The 22,809-nt window shown below is 46.5% G+C and overlaps 1 protein-coding gene across 1 annotated transcript; it reads right to left on the reverse strand.

Moving 5' to 3' along the window:
* Positions 1 to 18,125: 18,125 nt before the first annotated feature.
* Positions 18,126 to 19,857, reverse strand: LOC148142948 (uncharacterized). Its single transcript, XM_087973906.1, has one exon. It carries the CDS (start codon positions 19,476 to 19,478, stop codon positions 18,594 to 18,596), a length of 885 nt encoding a protein of 294 aa, XP_087830032.1. The 5' UTR covers positions 19,479 to 19,857; the 3' UTR covers positions 18,126 to 18,593.
* Between the last annotated feature and the right edge of the window lie 2,952 nt (positions 19,858 to 22,809).

A 22,809-nucleotide genomic window follows, 5' to 3' on the forward strand; every position in this document is an offset into this window, starting at 1 on the left:
TATGACCACTGGAGTGCCACAAGGATCGGTGCTAGGTCCACTCCTTTCTGTATTTTTTTATGCAAATGACTTGGATGTGAACATAGATGTATAGTTAGTAGGTTTGCTGATGACACCAAAATTGGAGGTGTAGTGAACAACGAGGAAGGTTACCTCAGATTACAATGGGATCTTGATCAGATGTGCCAATGGGCTGAAGAGTGGCAGATGGAGTTTAATTTAGATGAATGCGAGGTGCTGCATTTTGGAAAAACAAATCAGAGCAGCACATCTACACTCAATGGTAAGGTTCTAGGGAGTGTTGTTGAACAAAGAGACCTTGGAGAGTAGGTTCACAGTTTCTTGAAAGTGGAGTTGCAGGTAGATAGGATAGTGAAGGTGGTGTTTGGTATACTTTCCTTTATTGGTCAGAGTATTGAGTATAGGATTTGAGAGGTTATGGTGTGGCTGTACAGGAGAATGTTTAGGACCCTTTTGGAATAAGTGTACAATTCCGGCATCCTTCCTCTTGGAAGGATGTTGTGAAACTTGAAAGGGTTCAGAAAAGATTTACAAGGATGTTCCCAGGGTTGGAGGATTTGAGCTATAGGGAGAAGTTGACTAGGCTGAGGCTGTTCCCCCTGGAGTGGAGGCGGCTGAGGGGTGACCTGAGAGGTTTAAAAAATCATGAAAATCACGGATAGGGCGAATAGCCAAGGTCTTTTACCCCCCGAAATGGAGGAGTCCAAATCTAGAAGGTATAAATTTAAGATGAGAGGGGGAAAGATTTTAAAAAGGAACCATGGGGCAACGTTTTCACGCAGAAGGTAGAGCGTGTATGGAATGAGTAGCCAGAGGTAGTGGTGGAGGTGGGTACAATTACAACATTTAAAAGGTTGAATAGTTCGGATTTAGAGGAATATGGAGCAAATGCTGGAACTTGGGACTGGGCCAGATTGGAACATCTGGTCGGCATGGATGAGTTGAACTGAAGTGTCTGTTTCTGTGCGGTGTGACTCTGAGTCTATAACTGCTATGACCGAAACGAGACCTTTTTACTGATAATCTTCCTGCTGGATTTTTTTAGTGCACCCAGTTTCAGTCGATTTCTGGTGGGGAAAATTGGCATATGTCCTGTATCCTGGAAATTCTGAAAAATAAAAATAAATAATTCTCCCTGTGAATGGTATAATCCACACCCCGTGATGTGAATGGTACAATCCTCCCCGCCCCTTTTCCTCCTCCACACCCCTCCACCTTCGAATGATGCAATCGTCCCCCTCTGAATGGTATAATCCTTTACTCCCCACAGCCATTAAGGGTACAATCCTCCAAGGTCTCAATGGTACGATCCTTTCTACACCACCCCGAATGAATGGTACAATCCTCCCCCTGAGCTGGGATTCCCCAATCCCTTTCTGTTTCACATTTACGAAGCCTTTCCCATTTTGAGAAGAGTCTCTGTTTCTGGTCTTCCCACCAAAGTGCATAACCTCAGACTTTACCACATTGTATTCCATCTGCCCCTTCTCTGACCATTCTCCTGGCCTGTCCAAGCATTCTCAGCATGGACCCCTTTGGAACTCCAAAGACCCCTTTATGCCAACTCTCTGCCTTCTGCCAGTCAGCCAATCCTCTATCCGTGCCAGTACCTTGCTCCTACACCAGGGACACTTATCTTACTTAGCAGCCTCCTGCACGGCACCTTGTCAAAGGCCTTCTGGAAATCCAAATCGCTCACGTCCACTGGCTCTCCCTTTGTCTAACTTACTCATTACCTGCTCAAAGAATCCTAATAGATTTGTCAGACATGACCTCCTGTTGTCAAAGCCATGCAGACTCGGTCCTGTTTTAACATGCACCTCCACATACTTCCCACTTTCACCCTTCATAAAACCTGTTAAGTTTACCCATTTTTACCATAAATACGTTGTTGTGCTCTTTAAAATGAATTCAAGTTTAAAGATTTCATATTATGTATGTACACTACCTTTGCCCCTCATAATATTTTATCCTTCTGAAGAAGACCTTCAAAAGAGATTAGCACAAGGTATGAAACTGACTGTGTGACTGCATCAAGTAAAGGAGTCAGTAAGAATGAGAAAGGAGTGGCTAAATATCTAAACCTACCCATGCAACGGTCAAGAAGGCACAACAACACCTTTTCTTCCTCAGGATGCTCAAGAAATTCAGCATGTCCATAATGACACTCACCAACATTTACAGATGCACCACAGAAAGCATTGAATCTGGGTGCATCACGTCCTGCTATGGCAACTGCTCTGCCCAGGACCGGAAGAAACTACAGAAGGTGGTGTGCACAGCACAGTCCATCACGGAAGCCAACCTCCCACCCATGAGATCCATCTTCACTTCTCATTGTCATGGAAAGGCTACCAACCTCAAAGACCCCTCCCACCCCGGGAATGATCTCTTGCACCATCTTCTGTCAGGCAGAAGATACAGAAGCTTGAACACATGTACCAACAGGTTCAAGAATAGCTTCTTCCCTGCCATTATTAGATGCTGAATGGTGCTCTCCAATTTGAAATCTAATGTTGCTTCTGCGCATCTCTTGTGCAGCTGTAACCCTGTATGCCTCACTCTGTCTAAGCGCAGTATGACCTGCATGTCCTTGGTTTGCTCGGATCTGACTGGACTGCTGATAAAACAAAACTTTTGACTCTACTTAGGTATATAGCACAGTACAGGCCCTTCGGCACTCGATGCAGTACCGGCCCTTTATCCTACTCTAAGATCAGACTGACCTACATACCATTTATTGTACTAACGTTCATGTACCTATCCAAGAGTCGATTAAATGTCCCTAATGTATCTGACTCTACTACCACTGTTGACAGTGCATTTCACACAGCCACCACTATCTGAGTAGAGAACCTACTCTGACATCTCCCCGAAACCTTCCTCCAATTACCTTGAAATTATGCCGGGAGTGTGGTGCTGGAAAACCATAGCAGGTCAGGCAGCAGCTAAGGAGCAGGAGAATTGACGTTTTGGGCATAAGCCTTTCATCACGAACGAGGCTTGTGGGCCGGGGGTGCTGAGAGATAAATGGTAAGAGGGTGGGGTAGGGGGACAAGGTCGCTGAGAATGCCACAGGTAGATGAAGGTAGGTGTGTGTGTGTGTGTATATATATATGTGTGTGTGAGGTGGGGGTTGGGGTGGCAAGATGATGGTTCAAAGGGGATTATGGTGCAGATAGATAGGAAAAAATGATGGACAGGTCAGAAGGGGCAGCGCCACGTTGGAGGCTTGAGACTGGGATAAAGTGGGGGAGGTGAGGAAACTGTTGAAATCCACATTTGTCCTGTGTGGTTGCAGGGTTGCAAGGCAGAGTATGAGGTGTTCCTCCTCCAGGCATCGGGTAGTAACGGTTTGGCGATGGATAGGTTGGAGAAGTGGGTGGAGCTGATAGATTGAAAAGTTGATGGACAGGTCAAGAGGGCGTGCTGAGTTGAAGGCACGGGACTGGGATAAAGTGGGGGGGGGAGGGGGGGGCGGTGGAAAATGATGTCTGGCATTTGCAGTCCTCATTTTCTCCTCAAAATTATAGACATTTGTAAGGGGCATGGATAGGGTGAATACCCAAGGTCCAGTACTAAAGGGGCATAGGTTGAAGGTGAGTGGGGAAAGGGACCTGAGGGGCAACATTTTCACTCAGAGGGTGGTGCGTGTATGGAATGAACTGCCAGCAGAAGTGGTGGAGGCTGGTACAATTACAACATTTAAGAGGCATCTGGATGGGGATATGCATAGGAAGGGTACAGATGAACATAGGCCAAATGCTGGCAAATGGGCCACTAGATTCATTTAAGGTATGGACTGAAGGGTTTGTTTCAGGCTCTACAACTCTATAACTATGTCTACATAGTTGAAACCAATTTCACAAAATGAGGAATAGGTCATTCACCCCTTACAGCCTGTCCTGAGCTGTGGCCTAACTGCACATATTCCAGTGCAAGTTTCAGAAAGATTTCAGCAGCTCTTTTAAAAAATTGAAATGCGTTTAGACTTCAATGATGTTTCTGAATATATCATTTTAGCTAATCTCAATTTTAAAGATAAGAGTTGAGTGAACACAGCCCACACCTCGCAGTGCAGCCAGTAACCTTTACAAAGTTGATGAAACGATGCAGTACCTGTTTTCTCTCCCCCACCCCCACCGCCCCCCCCACCCCCACCCCACAGAAAATGGTTTCATCGTTAGATTCTGACCATATTCCAATTCCGCCATCTGCCGCGGTGGTATTCAAACCCAACAGATCCCAGAACTGGGTTAATAGTCCAGTCGATAACGGCACTCGGCAGTCGCTTTGTCAATCCCCCTGCGATGGCACGTGAAGTCGCTGGTGGCTCCGGAGGTGGGAGGAGCGGGTGAAAGCCTTCCCACACTCAGGGCAGCTGAAGTGCCTCTCCCCCGTATGGACTCGCCGGTGAGTCAGCAGGGAGGAGGAATCGCTGAAGGCCTTTCCACACTCGGAACATTTGAAGGGCTTTTCCCCCCGTGTGGACCCGCTGGTGTCTCAGCAGGGAGTAGGAATAGCTGAAGGCCTTCCCGCAATCAGGACAGCTGAAGGGCCTCTTCCCCCGTGTGGACCTGCTGGTGGGTCAGCAAATTGGAGGAACGGCTGAAGGCCTTCCCGCTGGTGCCTCAGTAGGGTGGAGGAATTGCTGAAGGCCTTCCCGCACTCGGGGCAGCTGAAGGGCCTCTCTCCCGTATGGACTCGCCGGTGGGTCAGTAGGGAGGATGAATCGCTGAAGGCCTTCCCACACTCAGGGCAGCTGAAAGGCCTCTCCTCCGTGTGGATCCACTGGTGCCTAAGCAGGGCAGAGACCTGGGTAAAGCCCTTCCCGCACTTGGGACAGGAGAACGGCCTCTCCCCGGTGTGATTGCGCCGATGAATCTCCAGGTCAGACGGAGTACGGAAGCCTTTCCCACAGTTACCACACTTCCACGGTTTCTCCATGTCCGAAGCTTCAGCCACAAGTAAATGCATGTACTGCCCCTCACTGCTGTGAATTCCTCTTTCCAGGCCGGATAACAGTTTCAGGCTCCACACTCAGTGCGCAGCAACAGTAGGGTCTCTCATCCAGACCCACTGATAATGAAAATGTACTGAAATAGGAACCAAAAAGCTTTGCTCCTTCTCACAGAATTGTAATAAAAAAATCGTGGCTGTCCCAGTCGATTGAGTGACTGTCAGATATTGAGGTGAAAGTGAGGACCGCAGATGGGGAAGAGTCAGTGTTGAAAAGTGCGGCGCTGGAAAAGCACAGCAGGTCAGGCAGCATCCAAGGAGCAGGAGAGTCAATATTTCGGGCATAAGGCCTTCATCTGTTCATTTTGAAACTTCTGTCTTCGGATCTTCAAATACTCTGGAAAAAAGAGATTATAAAAGTCATCACTGTCAATGCAGGGTAGAAATTCAGAACAAGCTATGGAGCATTCTTTTCTTTTGTTATTCCACAAAATTGAAAGCAACATCCTTCTCCCCCTCTCCCTCTCCCCCTCTCTGTTCTCACTCCGCTCCAAGTAATTCTCCTGAAGGTGCTGATTCAGGATCAGAACAGCAAAAACGTCAAGACTTACATATTGGATAACTCCACCTGAAAGTTAACATCTTTCACAACATTGGGATACTACTGAGAGTGAGCAGGTCTGATTTTGGGAAGCAAAACAAAATGTGTCAATTCAGGATGAATCGGGAATGCAGCTTGAGGAATAACCAGACACATCAAGGTATTAACACAGACACCAGAGAGAAACTGAACAGAAGAGACGTGGCAAACCTTAGTAGAAAGCCAGAGTCATTAAGGTATACCGCACAGTAACAGACCTTTTGGTCCAATTCGTCTATGCTGACCAGATATTGTAAATCAATTTAGTCCCATTTGCCAGCACTTGGCCCATATCCCTTGGCCAATCCACCCTACCTTGCACATCCCTGGACACTACGTGTAAGTTAGCATGGCTAACCCACACAAACCTGCACCTCCTTGGGCACGATGGGTACTTTAACACGGCCAATCCACCCTCACCTGCACATCCCTGGGCACTATGCATAATTTAGCATAATCCACCCTAACCTGGGCAAAGTTAAAAATCACACAAACGCGCGTTATAGTCCAACAGGTTTATTTGGAAGAACAATCGTTCAGAGCACTGCTCCTTCATCAGGTGGTTGTGGAGAATAAGACCATAAGGCACAGAATTTATGGAAAGACATTTGTGGCCTGCCACTGAAATGATATATCGGTCAAATCTGGATTGTTAAGTCTTTCATCTTTTAGAATGGATTGCAGGGATCATTAATATGTAAATCCCAGAACTTCCTGTAAGGCACCCTCTCAAGATAACATAAGGCTTTACAACAAAAGGTGGCATCTCAGCTCAGACAATGCACTAAAGGTATGAGGTCAGAGTTTGCCTGTATCTCAGTCTTGACTCAGACTGTTTCTATTTCCAAAGCAGGAATTTATAAAATATTATCTGGATTGACTGTCTGCATGAACTGCCGAGTCTCATCCACCAGCTGAAATGACTGGATAAGGAGGGCTTGATCCCCACAGTGCAATGAATTCCCACTTTCCACCAAAATCCCAAATGTCCACGCTCACTCAGTTGCTCTCTCACAAATCAAATATTTCATTGTAATTTCTTCTGCTCCCAGTAAGGGCAAAAAAATCTTTGAAAGTTGCTCTGAAAGTCCAGTTTTCACAACCACACTCCTGCTTTCACCGAAGACAATTAGTCATACAGCACGGAAACAGACCCTTTGGTCAAACTCGTCTGTGCCAAACCGATATCCGAAATTAATCTAGTCCCATTTGCCAGCATATGGCTCTTATGGTTCTAAACCATTCCTATTCATGTATCCAGCCAGATGCATTTTAAAGATAATTGTACCAGCCTCACCACTTCCTCTGGCAGCTCGTTCCATACATGCACAACCCTCTGCGTGAAAAAGTTGCCCCTCAGGGCCCTTTTAAATCATTCCCCTCTCACCTCAAACATATGCCCTCTAGTTTTGGACTCTCCTACCTTGGGGAAAAGACCTTGGATATTCACCCTATCCATGCTCGTTATAAACCTCTATATGGCTGCCCCTCAGCCTCCGATTCTCCAGGGTACTTCAAACCCTCCAAGTCTAGCAACATCCTCGCAAATCTTTTCCGACCCCTCTCAAAGTTTCACAAGTTCTTTCCGAAAGCAGGGAGACCGGAACTGGAAGCACTATTCCAAAAGTCGCCTTACCAATGTACAGCCACAACATGATCTCCCAATGCCTATACTCAATACGCTGACCAATAAAGGAAAGCATACCAAACACATTCTTCACTATCCTGTCTACCTGCGACTCCACTTTCAAGGAGCTATGAACCTGCACTCCAAGGTCTCTTTGTTCTGCAACACTCCCCTTCACTGTGCCAGTCCTGCCTGGATTGCTTGACCAAAATGGAAAACCTCATTTCTCTAAATTAAACTCCATCTGCCACTCCTTGGCCTATTGGACCATCCGATCAATTCTAATTTATAGTGAATTCTGCTTCCTCTCTTATTCTCTCAAAGCTGAAAATCTCCATCCCACACACTCTCCCTCCCTTCTCACTTTGTAGAACCTAATCCCTGCTGTATCCCATCCTCAAGGGTCTGGTTCATGCTGTTTAACAGGCCCACACTCAGGGGAGATCTAATTGAAACATTCAGAATACTGAACGGCCTGGACAGAGTGGACGTTGGGAAGATCTTTCCATTGGGAGGAGAGACTAGGGCTCGAGGCATAGTCTTAGAGTAAAGGGAAGAGCCTTTACATTGGAGATAAGGAGTAACGTCTTCAGCCAGAGAGTAATGAATCTATGGAATTAACTGCCACAGAAGGCTGTGGAGGCTAGGTCACTGAGGATATTTAAGACTGAGATAGATAGGTTCTTGAGTATCAAGGGGATCGAGGGTTACGGGGAAAAAGCAGGAGAATGTGGATAAGAAACTTAACAGCCACGATTGAATGGTATGAGCAAACCCAATGGGCTGAATGGCCTAATTGCTGTTCCTATATCTGACGGTCTCTTGCTGTCCTGGACACAAACTGCATGAATCCAAGTAAGATTCTGTTAATCCATTTTTTAAGATTAGAATCAATATATCCATTTTGGTACAGACAGCCTCACACAGGGAAACTCACACCTTCAATACGTTATCTGAGACAACATGATACCAATTGGGAATGTAACTTTTAAAAAAGGTTTTGCTATTTACATATGAAAGAACTAAAACCAACATGGTTATTCTAAAAGAGGAGAGACTTAACAATAACCCAGGTCTTTTTCAATATATAATTTCAGTTACATCCCACTGTAAACTTTTGCTATAAATTCAGTGTCTTACAATCTTATTCTTCACAACCACCCGATGAAGGAGCAGCAGTCTGAAAGCTAGTGCTTCCAAATAAACCTGTTGGACCATAATCCTGTGTTTTTGATTTTTAACTTTGGACACAGAGCGTGAGAATTGGGAGCAGGAGTTGGTCATTTGGTCTTTGGAGCCTGAACCAGCATTGAACAGACCATAACTGGATATGAATCTTCCTACATCTCGGTGGATAGGCTGGGACTTTCTTCACTGGAGCACAGGAGGTTGAGAAGTGACCTTATAGAGGTTTATAAAATCATGAGAAGTATACATGAGGTGATTGGCAGGTGTCATTTCCCTCAGGTGGGGGTTTCAGGATTAGGCAGCAAATTTTGAAAGGAGAGAGGAGAAAGGTTTTGAAAAGACTTGAGGCAGCTTTTTTTTTTAAATACAGTAGTTCATGTGTGGAATGAATGTCCAGAGGAAGTGATGTTACTTTCAAAAGACATTTGGTTAATTACATGAATAGGAAAGGTTTGGAGGGATATGGGCCAAATACTGGTAGGTGGGACTAGATTAGTTTGTGAATATATTCAGCGTGGTCTAGTTGGACTGAATGGTCTGTTTCTGTGCTGTATGACTCTGTAACTGTTCTGTACTTGTCTTAAAAACATTTTCTTGCTTTCTCCCATAAACATCCACTTTATTGTTGCTCAAAACTCAGATGAACTCAGCCTTGAATATATTCAATGACCCCTAACTGCAGGAAGGCATCCACAATTCTGAACACAATTCCTCTTGTTAATATACCACTTGCTTTGCTGATTGCTTGCTGCACCTGTCTAACAACTGGCAGTGACTGGTGTAGAAAGACACTGAACCCTCTTTCTATATCCACATATCATTCCTTATTCCCTTGTGCCTGAAACATCGACTGTCCTGCCCCTCAGATGCTGTCTGACCTGCTGTGCTTTTCCAGCGCCACACTTACTGACTCTAATCACCAGTATCTGCATATCTCACTTTCTCCACATCTCAGTATATCACCATTTAAATAATACACTTCCTTTCTGCTCTTTTTCACAACTTCACATTGTTGTACTCTTTTTCTCATGTTTTCCAATTGTAGTCTTCTCTACATTGGGGAGGCTGAGCATAAACTTGGGAACGGTTTGCTGAACGTCGCAGGCAGGTCCACAGTCACTGCCCACTTTAATTCCCCTTCCCACTCCCTTTCTGAAAAGACTATCTTTCTCCATTGCCACAATGAACCAAATAGTAAATTGGAGGAACAACACCTCATCTTCCGCCTGGGCAGCCTATAGCCTAGAGGACTCAACATTAAGTTCTCCAGTCTCAAATAACCTCACTTCCCATTCCCCCCACCCACCCCCAACGACTCCCTTCTCAGCTCCTCCCCCTCATTTCCACTCATCACTGTCACGAACCAGATTTATTCCTCCCATTCACCAACCAGGTCAGACCTTTCACCTATCCCCAATTCACCACCCTGCCCCAAGGACACTCTTTATCTGCACCCATCCCCAATCCTGAAGAAGGGTTACCCCTGAAACGTCGACTTCTCCACCTCCTGATGCTACCTGGCTTGTTCTTCCAGTCTCCTGCCTGTCTATTTTGCCAATTGCGACACAGACGTGGAACAACGTTTCCAGAGTCTGTCCACCCCGATTCACTCCCTTTCCTTTCAGTTGCTGCAAGTCAACAACTGAAGCCCTGAATGAAAATAAAGAATTGGAAAAGGTGGTGAGAAAAGAGAGTGCAGTACTTACAGATGTTGGACAGAGGAAGGAGATTGCAGTCTGGGGTGAAGCTCCATCTTCATTCAGAGAAACAGGAGCAGGAGCAGCAGCTTCAGAAACTCAGGGTCCAACTTCCGCATTCAGACAATGGGGTGGCTCTGATTGGCAGGAGGACTAGACTCCTTCTGGTCCTCCTGTACTCCCTATTGGTCAATCAAAAGAAGATCGCGCGCCTTTTTGTGCGGACTGCGATGATCATACCCAGTGTTTTTGCTGACACCGGCAAACACGCGCTGTATGCTCTATCGGATGCTGGTGTTCCTGACAGATTTCAAGTGTTCAAATGCCAATAGGAAAAAAAGGGGTCGAGCCACAATACGTTTTCCCCGTGGTTCGACATTTTATTGCTTTTGCATTTTGTCTCGCTGCTCAACCTTTGTACGTCTTTTACCCTTGTTGAGAGAGTCTCCCCGTGAGCTGACTGTGGGCAGCGCTTTAACCAGTTACACAGACTGAAGAAACATTACACTATTCGCAGGAGGGTGTGACTGTACACGTTTCCTGAGTGTGATCACACTTTCAATTGTTCATCGGAAACACAGAGCCAAAAAGTCACCAGAACTGCGGAGAAGTTGTGGAAATGTGGGGACTGAGGGAAGGGATTCCATTCCCTGTGGGCACTGGAGATTCATCAGCTCAGTTGCAGTACGGAGAGGCCGTTCTTCAAAAAATTATTACAACATTATTTCCCATTGACAAAAACACATTCACGCTGCCTGATTACCTTGAACTTATACAAGCGCCCTGTCATAATATCTTTGATAATAGCTTTGAACATTTTCCCCATTACATATGTTAAGTTAAATGGTCTGCAGTTTCCTGTTCTCGGTCTCCCTTTTTGAAGAAAGGATTTTTCCAATCTAAAGAAACCATCCCTGAAACTAATGAGGTTTGGAAAATTAAAACCAATACATTAACTATTACGGGGAGAATGCGGGTAAGTAGAGTTGAAATGCCCATCAGCCATGATTGAATGGCAGAGTGGACTCGATGGGCTGAATGGCCTTACTTCCACTCCTATGTCTTATGGTCTTATTTCACTCGCTAATTTCTCTTTAAGAGTCTAGGATGAATTCCTTCAAATACCCGGGACTTATCAGCTCGTAGTTCCAACAGTTTACTCAGTACTAATTCTTGGTGATTGTAATTTTCTTCAGTTCCTCCCTCCCTTTCAATTCCTGATTTACAGCTAGTTCCAGGGTGTTACTTGTATCCTCTCTAGTGAAGTCAGATTCAAACTCTTTTCAATTCATGTGCCATCTCTTTATCCTCCGTTACTGAATCCCCAGACTCATTTTTGTTAACTTTTTTTTTTAAGAAAAGCTGACAAAACTTTCCACCTGTTTTTATAATTTTTTTAGCTAACTTTCTAACCTTAATTGCCGTGCTACTGCCTGCATTATTTCTGATATTTTGCCACAGCTCCCAACTCTCGCATCAACTTGTCTGCATATTTTATTGAACTGACCTTGATTACGTAATGCAAAACACACATGGGCAAATCTTTCCTCTCCAGAAAGTCTTAGTACTTAACATGATAAAATTCACTTTGAAATATTGTTCATCCAAATTTTACCAAGCACATACTACAGATTCAACATCCCACAATGACACCCAGTTTTGTTATGATCTTTAATTCTGAAGAGAAATTTGAATACCCAATGATTAACTGGGAGAACTCTTCATTAAGTTTTCACATTTTTAAACAAATAAAAATTACCAATTAATTGGAGTCTTGATAGTTTATTCACTTTCTGGGAATAGTCCAAGGGATGCAACATCTCTCTAGGATTCACTTGAATCCTTCTCAGGATTCCAAGTATTCCTGGTAATTGTATGTGGGAAAAGATCTGGCAACCCACAATAGGCCCACAAAAGCAAAATTGGCCAAACTGTACCAAAACACCCAGAATATCTTAGCAGGGACCAAGCAGGCTGACAAGTGAAACTAGACAGCACTTGCAGACAAGGGAATACCTGTACAGCTCAAGTACCCACTAACAATGACAGAGTACCACAGCTATCACAAGGCCCTGAGGGCAGTTTCACAACACAGCAATACCAAAGCCACACAAAGAACAGGTCAGACAGAGAGGCACCAGCAAGAGCATTGCTCCCAGGACAGGACAATGGAAGCACCTCACCGCTTCAGAGGAGACATTAGCACCTACCTGCGAAGACGAATGGAAGCTCCTGATCCATCGATACTGTCAGAATGTTGCTTTGTGTAGAGAATTAGGACATTCCTCTGATAACTGTTTTGCGATTAGCATCATTGTAACTAGATTACTCCATTTCCAGCAGCAACATTTCACTGCCACCCAGAGAATTGGCTATGAGGTTGCTTTACTATCCAAAGCCATCATGTCCCTACAATGTGCCCCTGCCCTAAACCCCACCACCCTGCTTCCACTCACTCTGACCACTATTACGGATGAACACAACTGTTTAGACCTTGTCCAGCAGGTCGTTGCCCCATGCCCTGACCTCTCTGAAACACCTCTAGACAACTCTGACCTCATATTCTACACATATGGCTCATCCTTCAGGCCCTCAGACCACTGCACACTGGCAGGATGTGCCCTCTGCACTCCTTTCATAGTTCTAGAGTCAGCTGCACTGCCAAATGGCACATCTGCACAAGCTGCAGAGCTGTTTGCACTCACTAGGGCTTGTGTCATTGCTAAAGGACACACAGCAAACATTTATCCTGACTCCAGATATGCCTTCGGAGTCATCCACGATTTTGGCACATTCTGGAAACAGAGAGGCTTCATCACGTCAGCAGGGAGGCCACGACAACACGCTACGCTGATTTCTAATCTCCTGGAAGCAGCCCTGTTACCCTCAGCCCCAGCAATTATCAAATCCCGTACCCATACCTCAGCCACTGACCCGGTCACCCTCGGGAATGCCTCAGCTGACACAGCAGCCCGGAAGTTGCACTGCACCCCACCATCTACATCCTGCAGGCTTCCATATTCCCTGACCCCATGGAGGCTGTGCAAGCTACCCAAGAAACTGCTCCACAGCAGGAAAAGGACAGTTGGGCCTGCACTGGGGCCACACAATCTCTTTCCCTCAACCTGCTAATACACCCTGATGGCCACATCATTTGCCCAAGTGCCCACCTACACACACTGGCCCTAGCAGCCCACAGCATTGGCCATACAGGCAAGAGGGGCATGATACACACTGTAACGCAGTCCTGGTATGCACCAGGATTCACTGCCGCTGCCCAAGTCCTGCTGTCACAGTGCCTCATCTGCCTGCAGAACAATGCAGGGAAGCCAGTTGTCAAGTACCTGCCAGTTCCTGAGGGGCCTTTCAGCCTCTTACAGATTGACTTCACACACAAATACAGGGTTACAAGTACATCCTGGTCATCAGAGACATGTTCTCCGAATGGATGGAAGCATTTCCCACAAGAAAGGATGATGCATGTATGGTAGTAAAATGCTCCTAAAGGATGTCATCCCCAGATTTGGAGTTCCCAGTAGCATAACGACGGAGAGGGGGACTCACTCACGGCTTAGCTCGTGACCGGCATTAGCGAGGCACAAGGGATACCACAGCGACACCCCATCCCCAACCAACCCGTTGTCAGGCATGGTTGAGCGGATGAATGGCATCCTGAAGACCACACTAACTAAAACCACCCAGAAAACAGGACTGACCTGGTCAGACACCTTGCCACTTGCCCTCTATGCTACACATACGCAGCCAAACTGAACAGCTGTGCTCACCCCTTTTCAAGTACTTATGGGGCAGCCTATGCCCACTGCCACCAGACCCCTGACACTCACCACAGACACAGCCCTGCTTCTGACACAAGAGGCCCCACTAGAGTATGTCCAGGCCCTTAGCAGGAGCATTAGTGCTCACACAACCAGGTCAGGGCTGCATTGCCCACACCCCAATCATTGCCCATTCATCTGTTCTGACCTGGGGACTATGTCATGATCAAATCACTAGAAAAAGATTCTCTCTCCCCCCTCGGTGGAAAGGTCTGTACCTGATCCTGATGACAATCCGGACTGCTGTGAAACCGGAAGGATGGCCCGAATGGACACATATCACCCGCTGCAAGAGGGCTCCACAACCTCTGAACAGGGACCACACAGAGGAAGGCACCACTCCGAACACAGAGGATGAATCCAGCTGCTCGCGGCAGCCATCACCATCTGATCTGTCTGACCATCACACTGTGGCTTGCTGGTAAACAGGGCCAAGGGGCAGCACATTTCATAATCCACTGTGATTTGCAGGCCAACACCTTCCTCAAAATGGCTCATGGGTATGCGATTTAATCAAACCCGCTGCTGGGTCTGCACTAGGTCCCTGTCCACTCTCACGGGGGGTATTTCCTTAGCCTCAATCCCCTTAAATATCTCTGACATGGCGGAATGGTGCCTGGAGCCAGACAGGTCCCCTGAAGTTACCACACTCAAAATACCACCATCAATGACCAAATATGGGGACAACAGCCCAGCCCGCTGGAGGTCTGCAGGTTACCACGTGGAAAAATATAAAGGGTGCTTTTACCCGGCCTACAACCTCTCCCATGAGCCCCCAGCCCTGACCATTGCTGACACTAACACACACGGGCCACCTGCAGGTTCCATCTGTTTGAAACACACACAGCCATCTGGATGGGAGGCTGACTAGAGCCGGTGCACTGACTCCCTGCTCCTAACTCCCGCAGCACGCCGATCCACTGCAGAAGGCAGCATTTTAAACCGACAGGTCCTCAACAAGATCACCCAGAATACCACCTTCCTCACCAGCTGGACAGGGACCCAGACACTCCATCTCCAGACCGACAATGGCACCTATTTTATCTGTGGCCACAAAGCCTACTGCTGTCCTGGACTGGGAGCTACAATGTTGGGTATGCGGTACCATTAATTTATCACTCCCAGTCCCCTCCCTTCCCAAAGCCCATGCCAGGCAGCAGACGACCCCTCGCTGCCATTGAAGCAACTCTCTACCTGATGTCACCCCACTCTGCAACCTTACAGTTACAGGTAGAAGCCCACAAACTCGCTGTCACAGTACAGGAGGTGGCAAACTCCACAGCAGACGTATTCGCCCATTTGAATGTGGACGCTGTTGCCATCTGTACTGTGACTCTGCAGAACACGATAGCCCTGGACTACCTACTCGCTGTGAAAGAGGGCACGCGCAGAGCCTGACTGCAGGGACTGATAGCCCTCATCACTATCATTGCCAGGCTTAGAGTGCTAGCCATGGCTATCCGGCTGTGCTGTTCACGCCTACGTACAATTCTGTTACCCTCTGTCCCCCTCACCACTCAGCTAGCACAGATCCACTGGGAGAACATCCCTGCCCCTAAAATAGCCTCTCCTGGACCAGACTCGGACACAGAGAGCTATCTGTCTGATACCGAGACCCCCACCCGACAATCCCCCTGGCTCCGGCTTCATTGCCCCTTCTCGTCCCTCCCCTGAGCAAAACAAAAAGAAAAGGGGGGGAAATTGTGGAAAAAGATCTGCCACTCTGCCAACCCACAATAGGCCCACAAAAGCAAAATTGGCCAAACTGTACCTAAAACACCCAGAATGCCCATGCAGGCTCGCAAGCCAAACCAGACAGCACACACGGACAAAGGAATGCACTTCAACCTCACTACAATGACAGAGCACCACAGGTATCTCAAAGCCCCAAGGACAGTTTCACAACCCAACAATACCAAAGCCACATAAAGAGCAGGTCAGACAGAGAGGCACCAGCAAGGACTTGCTTCCAGAACAAGAAATGGAAGCACCTGTGGTGTAAAATTATGTCCCAATACATGTGTGAATCATAATGTAACACATGTATTGGGCCAAGCAGTGGAATGTGGTGTAAAATTCCAAGCAGTGGAATGTGGTGAAACGGTTAAAAATTATGTCCCAATACATGTGTGAATCTAACCGGAATGGAGGTGTTGCTTAGTCCCGTGTGAATCTTCTTATCTGTATGTAACCAGAATGGAATGTGTTTTTTAGCCTTGCTCTGCTGTTCACATGCATGTTTATATCTGGACAAGAGTATATCAGCTGGAAAAGTCTCCAGTTCGGTGAGTCTGCTCCGGGGTTACGTTTAACCGCCGAGCGTGGGTTGTTGGCAACCGCTCTACGAGAACTGACGGCTCCCAGTTTTGGTAACATGTAGAGTGAGTATAAGCCAGACCCGTTCTGGCGACGCTGCGGGGAATAAAATGCCCATATTCTAGCAGACTCGCCTCTTGGTCGTTTGTTCTGTGTCAGACTACTCTCCTACGAACCTGACCTTGAGAATTTTTTTAAAACAGCACCTCACCACTTCAGAGGAGAAGTTAACACCTACCTGTGAAGAGGAATGGAACCATCGATAGTCAGGATGTTACGCTGTGTGAAGGAACAGGACATTCATCCGATAACTGTTTCCAATTAGCATCCTTGTAACTAGATTACTCCATTTCCAGATACATTGTATATTCCCCATTTCTGAATCAGCCTTATCGTACAGCATTATTATAAAAACTGGTCTCATCCTCAGCTCTTAGAAGAGAAATTCTGATCTACCTGTACAGACTGTCAATTCTGTGTCAGTCTAGTCAGTTTCTCTTCCAGTGACATTGCTTGTAATAAAGTGTTTGTCAATTTCACTTTGTGATCTCTAACTTATTGGGCAAATTTCTCCGACATGCTATAACAGGGCAAAAAAAAACTGTACTCAGTACTCTGAAAGTGGTCTTACAAACATGATGTCCCAACTCCTATACACAACGCTGTGAACAATGAAGGCAAGTGTAATGAACGCCTCTTAACCACCCTGTCTACCAATGATGCAACTTTCATAGAACAATGTACCTGAAACCCACCATGTCTCTGTTCTACAACGCAACCCAGGGCCCTATCATTAACTATACAAACCCTGCCCTTCCTTGTTTTAGCAAAATGCAACCCCTCGCTTTTATCCATACCTCTCTCATACACATGCTCTCTCTGAGACACTCACACCCTCTCACAGGCTTCTCCTCCATCACACTCACACTTCAAGCATGCACACACGCAAACAGACACACGCACTCTCATGCACACACACTCTCTCATGCATGCACAGGTCTATGGGGTGAATTTGCATTTGCAGATATATTCAATTTTGATCAAAAAGCACACAACCTGCAGGCAGTTGATACATGTAATATTTGTAAATTCCTACTTTGGAAATAGAACCAGTCAGATTCAAGATTGGGATACAGACAGACTCAAACCTCACACATTTCATTATTGTCTGAACTGAGATGAAACCTATTTATATAAAACCTTAAGTCATCTCGAGAATCTGACTTCAAAGACTTTCTGGGATTTACACATTAATGAACTAAAACTTGCAATCTATTCTAAAAGACAAAAGACTTCACAACAATCTAGGTTTGTTCAATATATCCGATCAGTTGCACTACACTGTGATCTTTTGCTATAAATTCTGTCTTATGATCCTGCTCCACAGCTTCCTAATGAAGGAGCAACGCTCCGAAAGCTAGTGGTTCCAAATAAACCACTATAACCTGATGTGTGATTTTTTAACTTGATCCAACCCAGTCCATCTCTGGCTCCTCCACATCATTTCTCGTGAAGGCAGCCCACCCCTCCCGGTGCTGCCAGTAAACTTTACAATGCTGATGAAACGATGCAGTACCTGTACTCCTTAAAAATTTACAATTTCTAATGATGCTAGCTACTCATTCACTGCTCCATCTGATACACGACATTAGAAACTTAGTGCAGGAGGCTGGAAGAAATGAGCAGCTTTAAAACAAAAAACCTCTTGGACCTCAAAGCTTCCAATGAGAGTCTGAGCCCAGCAGTAAGTTCAGGTAACCTTTATCAAGACCCAACTTTACTACAGCTTCAGATTCCCCCAGCAAAAAGGTGTAGAAAAAGTAGCTTTTTTTAAAAAACAGTTCATGGTCAAAGAGTACACAGTCTCCCCACCCCCCACTTTCTTTACTATTAGTCAGCACCAAGTTGTCCCTTTGTAATTGGATCCTTGGTACAGCCTTAACCCGTAGGAAGTATTGCCTCACTCAGCAATTTCAACCCAGACCCTGTATCCAAGTGAGTTTCTCCCTGTTCATTTCTGCAGGTGGGGGAGTCAACCACACCGCTCTAGGTCTGGAGTCACATGTAGACCACCCGGGTAAAGGATGCAGCTGGGGCAACTGAGTGAATCCTTTCCTGCAAAGGCAGTTTCCTTTCCTAAAAAGGACATGAGTGATTCAGATGGGGGATCTCACGCCCCCGCCCCCAAAAATGGTTTCATCGTTAGATTCCGAACTCCAGACTTCTGACCGAATTCCAATTCCGCCATCTGCCACGACGGGATTCAAACCCAGGGGTCCAGTCGATAATGGGACTCTGTCATTGCTCCTTCAATCCCCCTGCGATGGCATGTGAACTCGCTGGTGCCTCTGCAGGTGGGAAGAGCGGGTGAATCCCTTCCCACACTGAGAGCAGGTGAATGGCCACTCCCCAGTGTGGACCCGCTGGTGGGCCAGCAGGGTGGAGGCCTGTCTAAAGCCCTTCCCACACTCAGGGCAGCTGAAGGGTCTCTCCCCAGTGTGGACCCGCTGGTGCTTCAGTCTGTCGGATGAATTGCTGAAGGCTTTCCCGCACTCGGGGCAAGTGAAGGGCCTCTCCCCGGTGTGGACCCGCCGGTGGGTCAGCAAGGTGGAGGCATGGGTAAAGCCCTTCCCGCATTTGGGGCAGCTGAAGGGTCTCTCCCCTGTGTGGACCCGCTGGTGCTTCAGTCTGTCGGAGGAATTACTGAAGGCCTTCCCGCACTCGGGGCAGCTGAAGGGCCTCTCCCCCGTGTGGACCCGCTGGTGCCTCAGCAGGGCGGAGGAATTGCTAAATACCTTCCCACACTCAGGGCAGCTGAAGGGCCTCTCCCCAGTGTGGCCCCGCTGATGCCTCAGCAGGGCTGAGGAATTGCTGAAGGCCTTCCTGCACTCGGTGCAAAGGAACGGCCTCTCCCCGGTGTGGACCTGCCGGTGGGTCAGCAGACTGGAGGCCTGGGTAAAGCCCTTCCTGCATTCGGGACAGCTGAAGGGTCTCTCCCCCGTGTGGACTCGTTGGTGCTTCAGCAGGTCAGAGGAATTGCTGAAGGCCTTCCCACACTCTGTGCAGGGGAACGGCCTCTCCCCGGTGTGAGTGCGCCGATGAGTCTCCAGGGCAGATGGGAAATGGAAACTTTTCCCACAGTCACCACACTTACATGGTTTCTCTACAGGGCGGGATCCCTCAGGTTTTTCCATGGCCAAAACTACGCACAAAAATGTGTAGAGCCCCTCCCTGCCGTGAATCCCTCTTTCCAGGCTGTATAACTATTTCTGGCTCCACACTGTGCACTGCAACAGTACGGTCTCTCATCCAGTCCCACTGATTCTGAAAACATACAGAAACAGGAACCAAAAAGCTTTGCTCCTTCTCACAGAATCACAGTTGAAAATTGTTGCGTTCCCAATGGATTGAGTGACTGTCCGACATTCACATCAAAGTGAGGACTGCAGACACTGGACACTCAGTGTCGAAAAGTGCGGCGCTGGAAAAGCGCAGCAGGTCAGGCAGCATCCGAGGAGCAGGAGAGTCGATGTTTCAAGCATAAGCCCTTCATCTGTTGATTTTGAAACTTCCAAATTAGATCTTCAAATAATCTGTAAAAAGAGATTACAAAAATTATCACTGTCAGTGCAGAGTAGAAATTCAGAACAAGCAACTCTACTTTCTGCAAAACGTTTTTTTCTTTTGTTACTCCACAAAATTGAAAGCATCATCCCACTCTCTCTCTCTCTCTCTCCCCCTCTGTTCTCACTCTGCGCTAATTCTCCTGAAGGTGCTGATTCAGGATCTTACAGGGGCAGAAAAGCAAAAATGTAAAGTCTGACATCTCTCTGAATTTTGGATAACTCCACCTGAAAGTTGATATCTTTCCCAATATTGGAATACTGCTGAGACTGAACAGGTCTGATTTTGGGAAACAAATACTGTGTCAATTCAGGGTGAACCTGCAATGCAGCTTCTTGACGAATAATGAGACATGAAATGGTTAACATCCCCAGGAAGGGGGAGAAAAGGAGACATCAAGGTATTGACACCGACACCAGAGAGAAAGTTAACATGCCGATCAGGTATCCAGAAACAATCTAGGCCCGTTTGCCAGCACTTGGCCCATTTTCCTTTAACCCCTTCCTATTCATATACCCATCCGGATACCTTTTCAATGTTGTGATTGCACCAGCCTCCACCATTTCCTCTGGCAGCTCATTCCTTACACACACCGCCTTCTGAATGAAAACGTTGCCCCTTACGTCCCTTTTAAACCTTCCCTTCCCCACCCCACCTGCCCACCATGAACCTATTACCCTTACATTCTGGAGTATCCCATCTCAAGGAAAAGACCTTGACTGTTTACCCCATCCATGCCCCTCATGATTTTATCAACTTCAGCCTCCAGCGCGCAAGGGGAAACAGCCCCAGTCTGTTTGGCCTCTCCCTGTCACTCAAACCCTCCAACCCTGGCAACATCCTTGTAAATCTTTTCTGAACCCTTTCAAGTTTCACAACATCCTTCTGATAGGAGGGAGACTAGAACTGCACACAACCTTCCAAAAGTGGCTATGGTTCTGCTGAACAATGGCAATTTAATTCCAAAATATTAATTTCTTCATGAGAAGGGAATAATTGGCAATGTAGCTGTAAGAGGCCTCTTGCGGAAGAGTGAAGAACTGAGTGAGAGAACTTTCCATTAAAATGGAGAGGAACAGAGTGATTCTGAGACTGGGGACTTAAATCTAAAGCAAGGAAATTACAATGGCAGCGGCACAAACAGGCCACAACAAATGAAGGAACATTTTTGAAAGAAATGACAAACATTTAAAGAGCACCTGGAGGAACTGCAACAGTTGTCCATTCCTGTCTGAAAAAATAAAACACAGAAGGTGACACAGCCACGGCTAACAAGGGACATGATGGATAGGACTAGATCCAAAGGAGTGGCGTACAAATTGGCTCAAAATAAAGTAGCAGATCTGAAGACTGGGAGCAGTTCAGGTTTCAACAAAAGGATTGGTCAAAAGGGGAAAATGGGGTATGTGAAGAGGAAAATAAAATTAGAGAAAACAATAACAATGAGAACAGGCAAAGTTCTCATGTGGAACAAAGAGATGGCAGACCAATTAACCACATATGTTGCTTCTATCAAAACACAGGTAACATCTCATGTTGGGGAACACATGGTCCAATGAGAGCAGAACTGAAGGAAATGAGCAGTTGTGGGGAAGTGGTGTTGGGGAAACTGATGGGATTAAAAGTTTACAAATCCCTGTGCTGGTAACCCACACCCCAAACTATGGTCTGAGGTCATGCAATTGGAAAATCTTGGGCTGATCTTAGCAGAACTGTTTAATGGTAAGGTCCTATGGAGTGTTACTGAACAAAGTGACCTTGGAGTGCAGGTTCATCGCTCCTTGAAAGTAGAGTCATAGATAGATAGGATAGTGAAGAAGGTGTTTGGTATGCTTTCCTTCATCGGTCAGAGTATTGAGTACAGGAGTTGGGAGGTCATGTTGCAGCTGTACAGGACATTGGTTAGGTCACTTTTGGAATACTGTATGCAATTCTGGTCTCCTTCCTATCAGAAGGATGTATGAACCTTGAAAGGATTCAGAAAAGATTTACAAAGATGATGCCAGGGTTGAGAGATTTGAGCTATAGGGAGAAGTTAAACATGCTGGCGGTTTTCCGTGGAGAGTCGGACGCTGAGGGGTGACCTTATAAAGGTTTATAAAATGATGAGATGCACGGATAGAATAAATAGACAAAGTCTTCTTGCTGGATTGGGGTAGTTGATAACTCTAGAACATAGGTTTAGGGTGAGAGGGGAAAGATTTAAAGGAGATGTAAGCGGCAATTTTTCATGCAGAGAGTGGTAAGTGTATGGAATGAGCTGCTGGAGGAAGTGGAGGAGGCTAGTGCAATTGCAACATTTAAAAGGCATCTGGATGGGTATGTGAACAGGAAGGGTTCGGAGGGATATGGGCTGGGTGCTGGCTCAAGTTATCCCTCCTCCTGCATTGAATTTCAAATCCATCTTCATCATGTCTTTCCTCCACTCCTGGCGTTCTCTTTTCTCCTGTCTACAAACTGAAAATAACATCAACACATCAATGCTCTCCTGGTCACTGCAGTCTTGGAAGTACCCAGTTTCTGTTCCAGCTCCACAAATGATCAGATTCATTCACCTCAAATTCACAGTCCGCCTTCGTGTCATTCTAGATGTCTCTCTCCCTCCCACTCCCTTTTTCCTGTTTTAAGGCCACACAAACCAAGCTCAGGGCCAGGTCTCTCAGAGTGAAATGAGGAAATTCTAGTTGAATGACACCAACTGTCACTTAGGTAAAAACAATGACTGCAGATGCTGGAAACCAGATTCTGGATCAGTGGTGCTGGAAGAGCACAGCAATTCAGGCAGCATCCGAGGACAGGCAAAATCGACGTTTCGGGCAAAAGCCCTTCATCAGGAATAAAGGCAGAGAGCCTGAAGCATGGAGAGATAAGCTAGAGGAGGGTGGGGGTGGGGAGAGAGTA

Source organism: Chiloscyllium plagiosum, unplaced genomic scaffold, assembly GCF_037043375.1.
Source record: "Chiloscyllium plagiosum isolate Xiang-an unplaced genomic scaffold, Cpla_swu_hap1 HiC_scaffold_27, whole genome shotgun sequence".
In the NCBI taxonomy this organism is placed as follows: domain Eukaryota; kingdom Metazoa; phylum Chordata; class Chondrichthyes; order Orectolobiformes; family Hemiscylliidae; genus Chiloscyllium; species Chiloscyllium plagiosum.

What these genes read in the sequence shown, in the direction of transcription:
- LOC148142948 (XM_087973906.1), bottom strand. Translation starts at nt 19,478, where the DNA reads ATGGAAAAACCTGAGGGATCCCGCCCTGTAGAGAAACCATGTAAGTGT.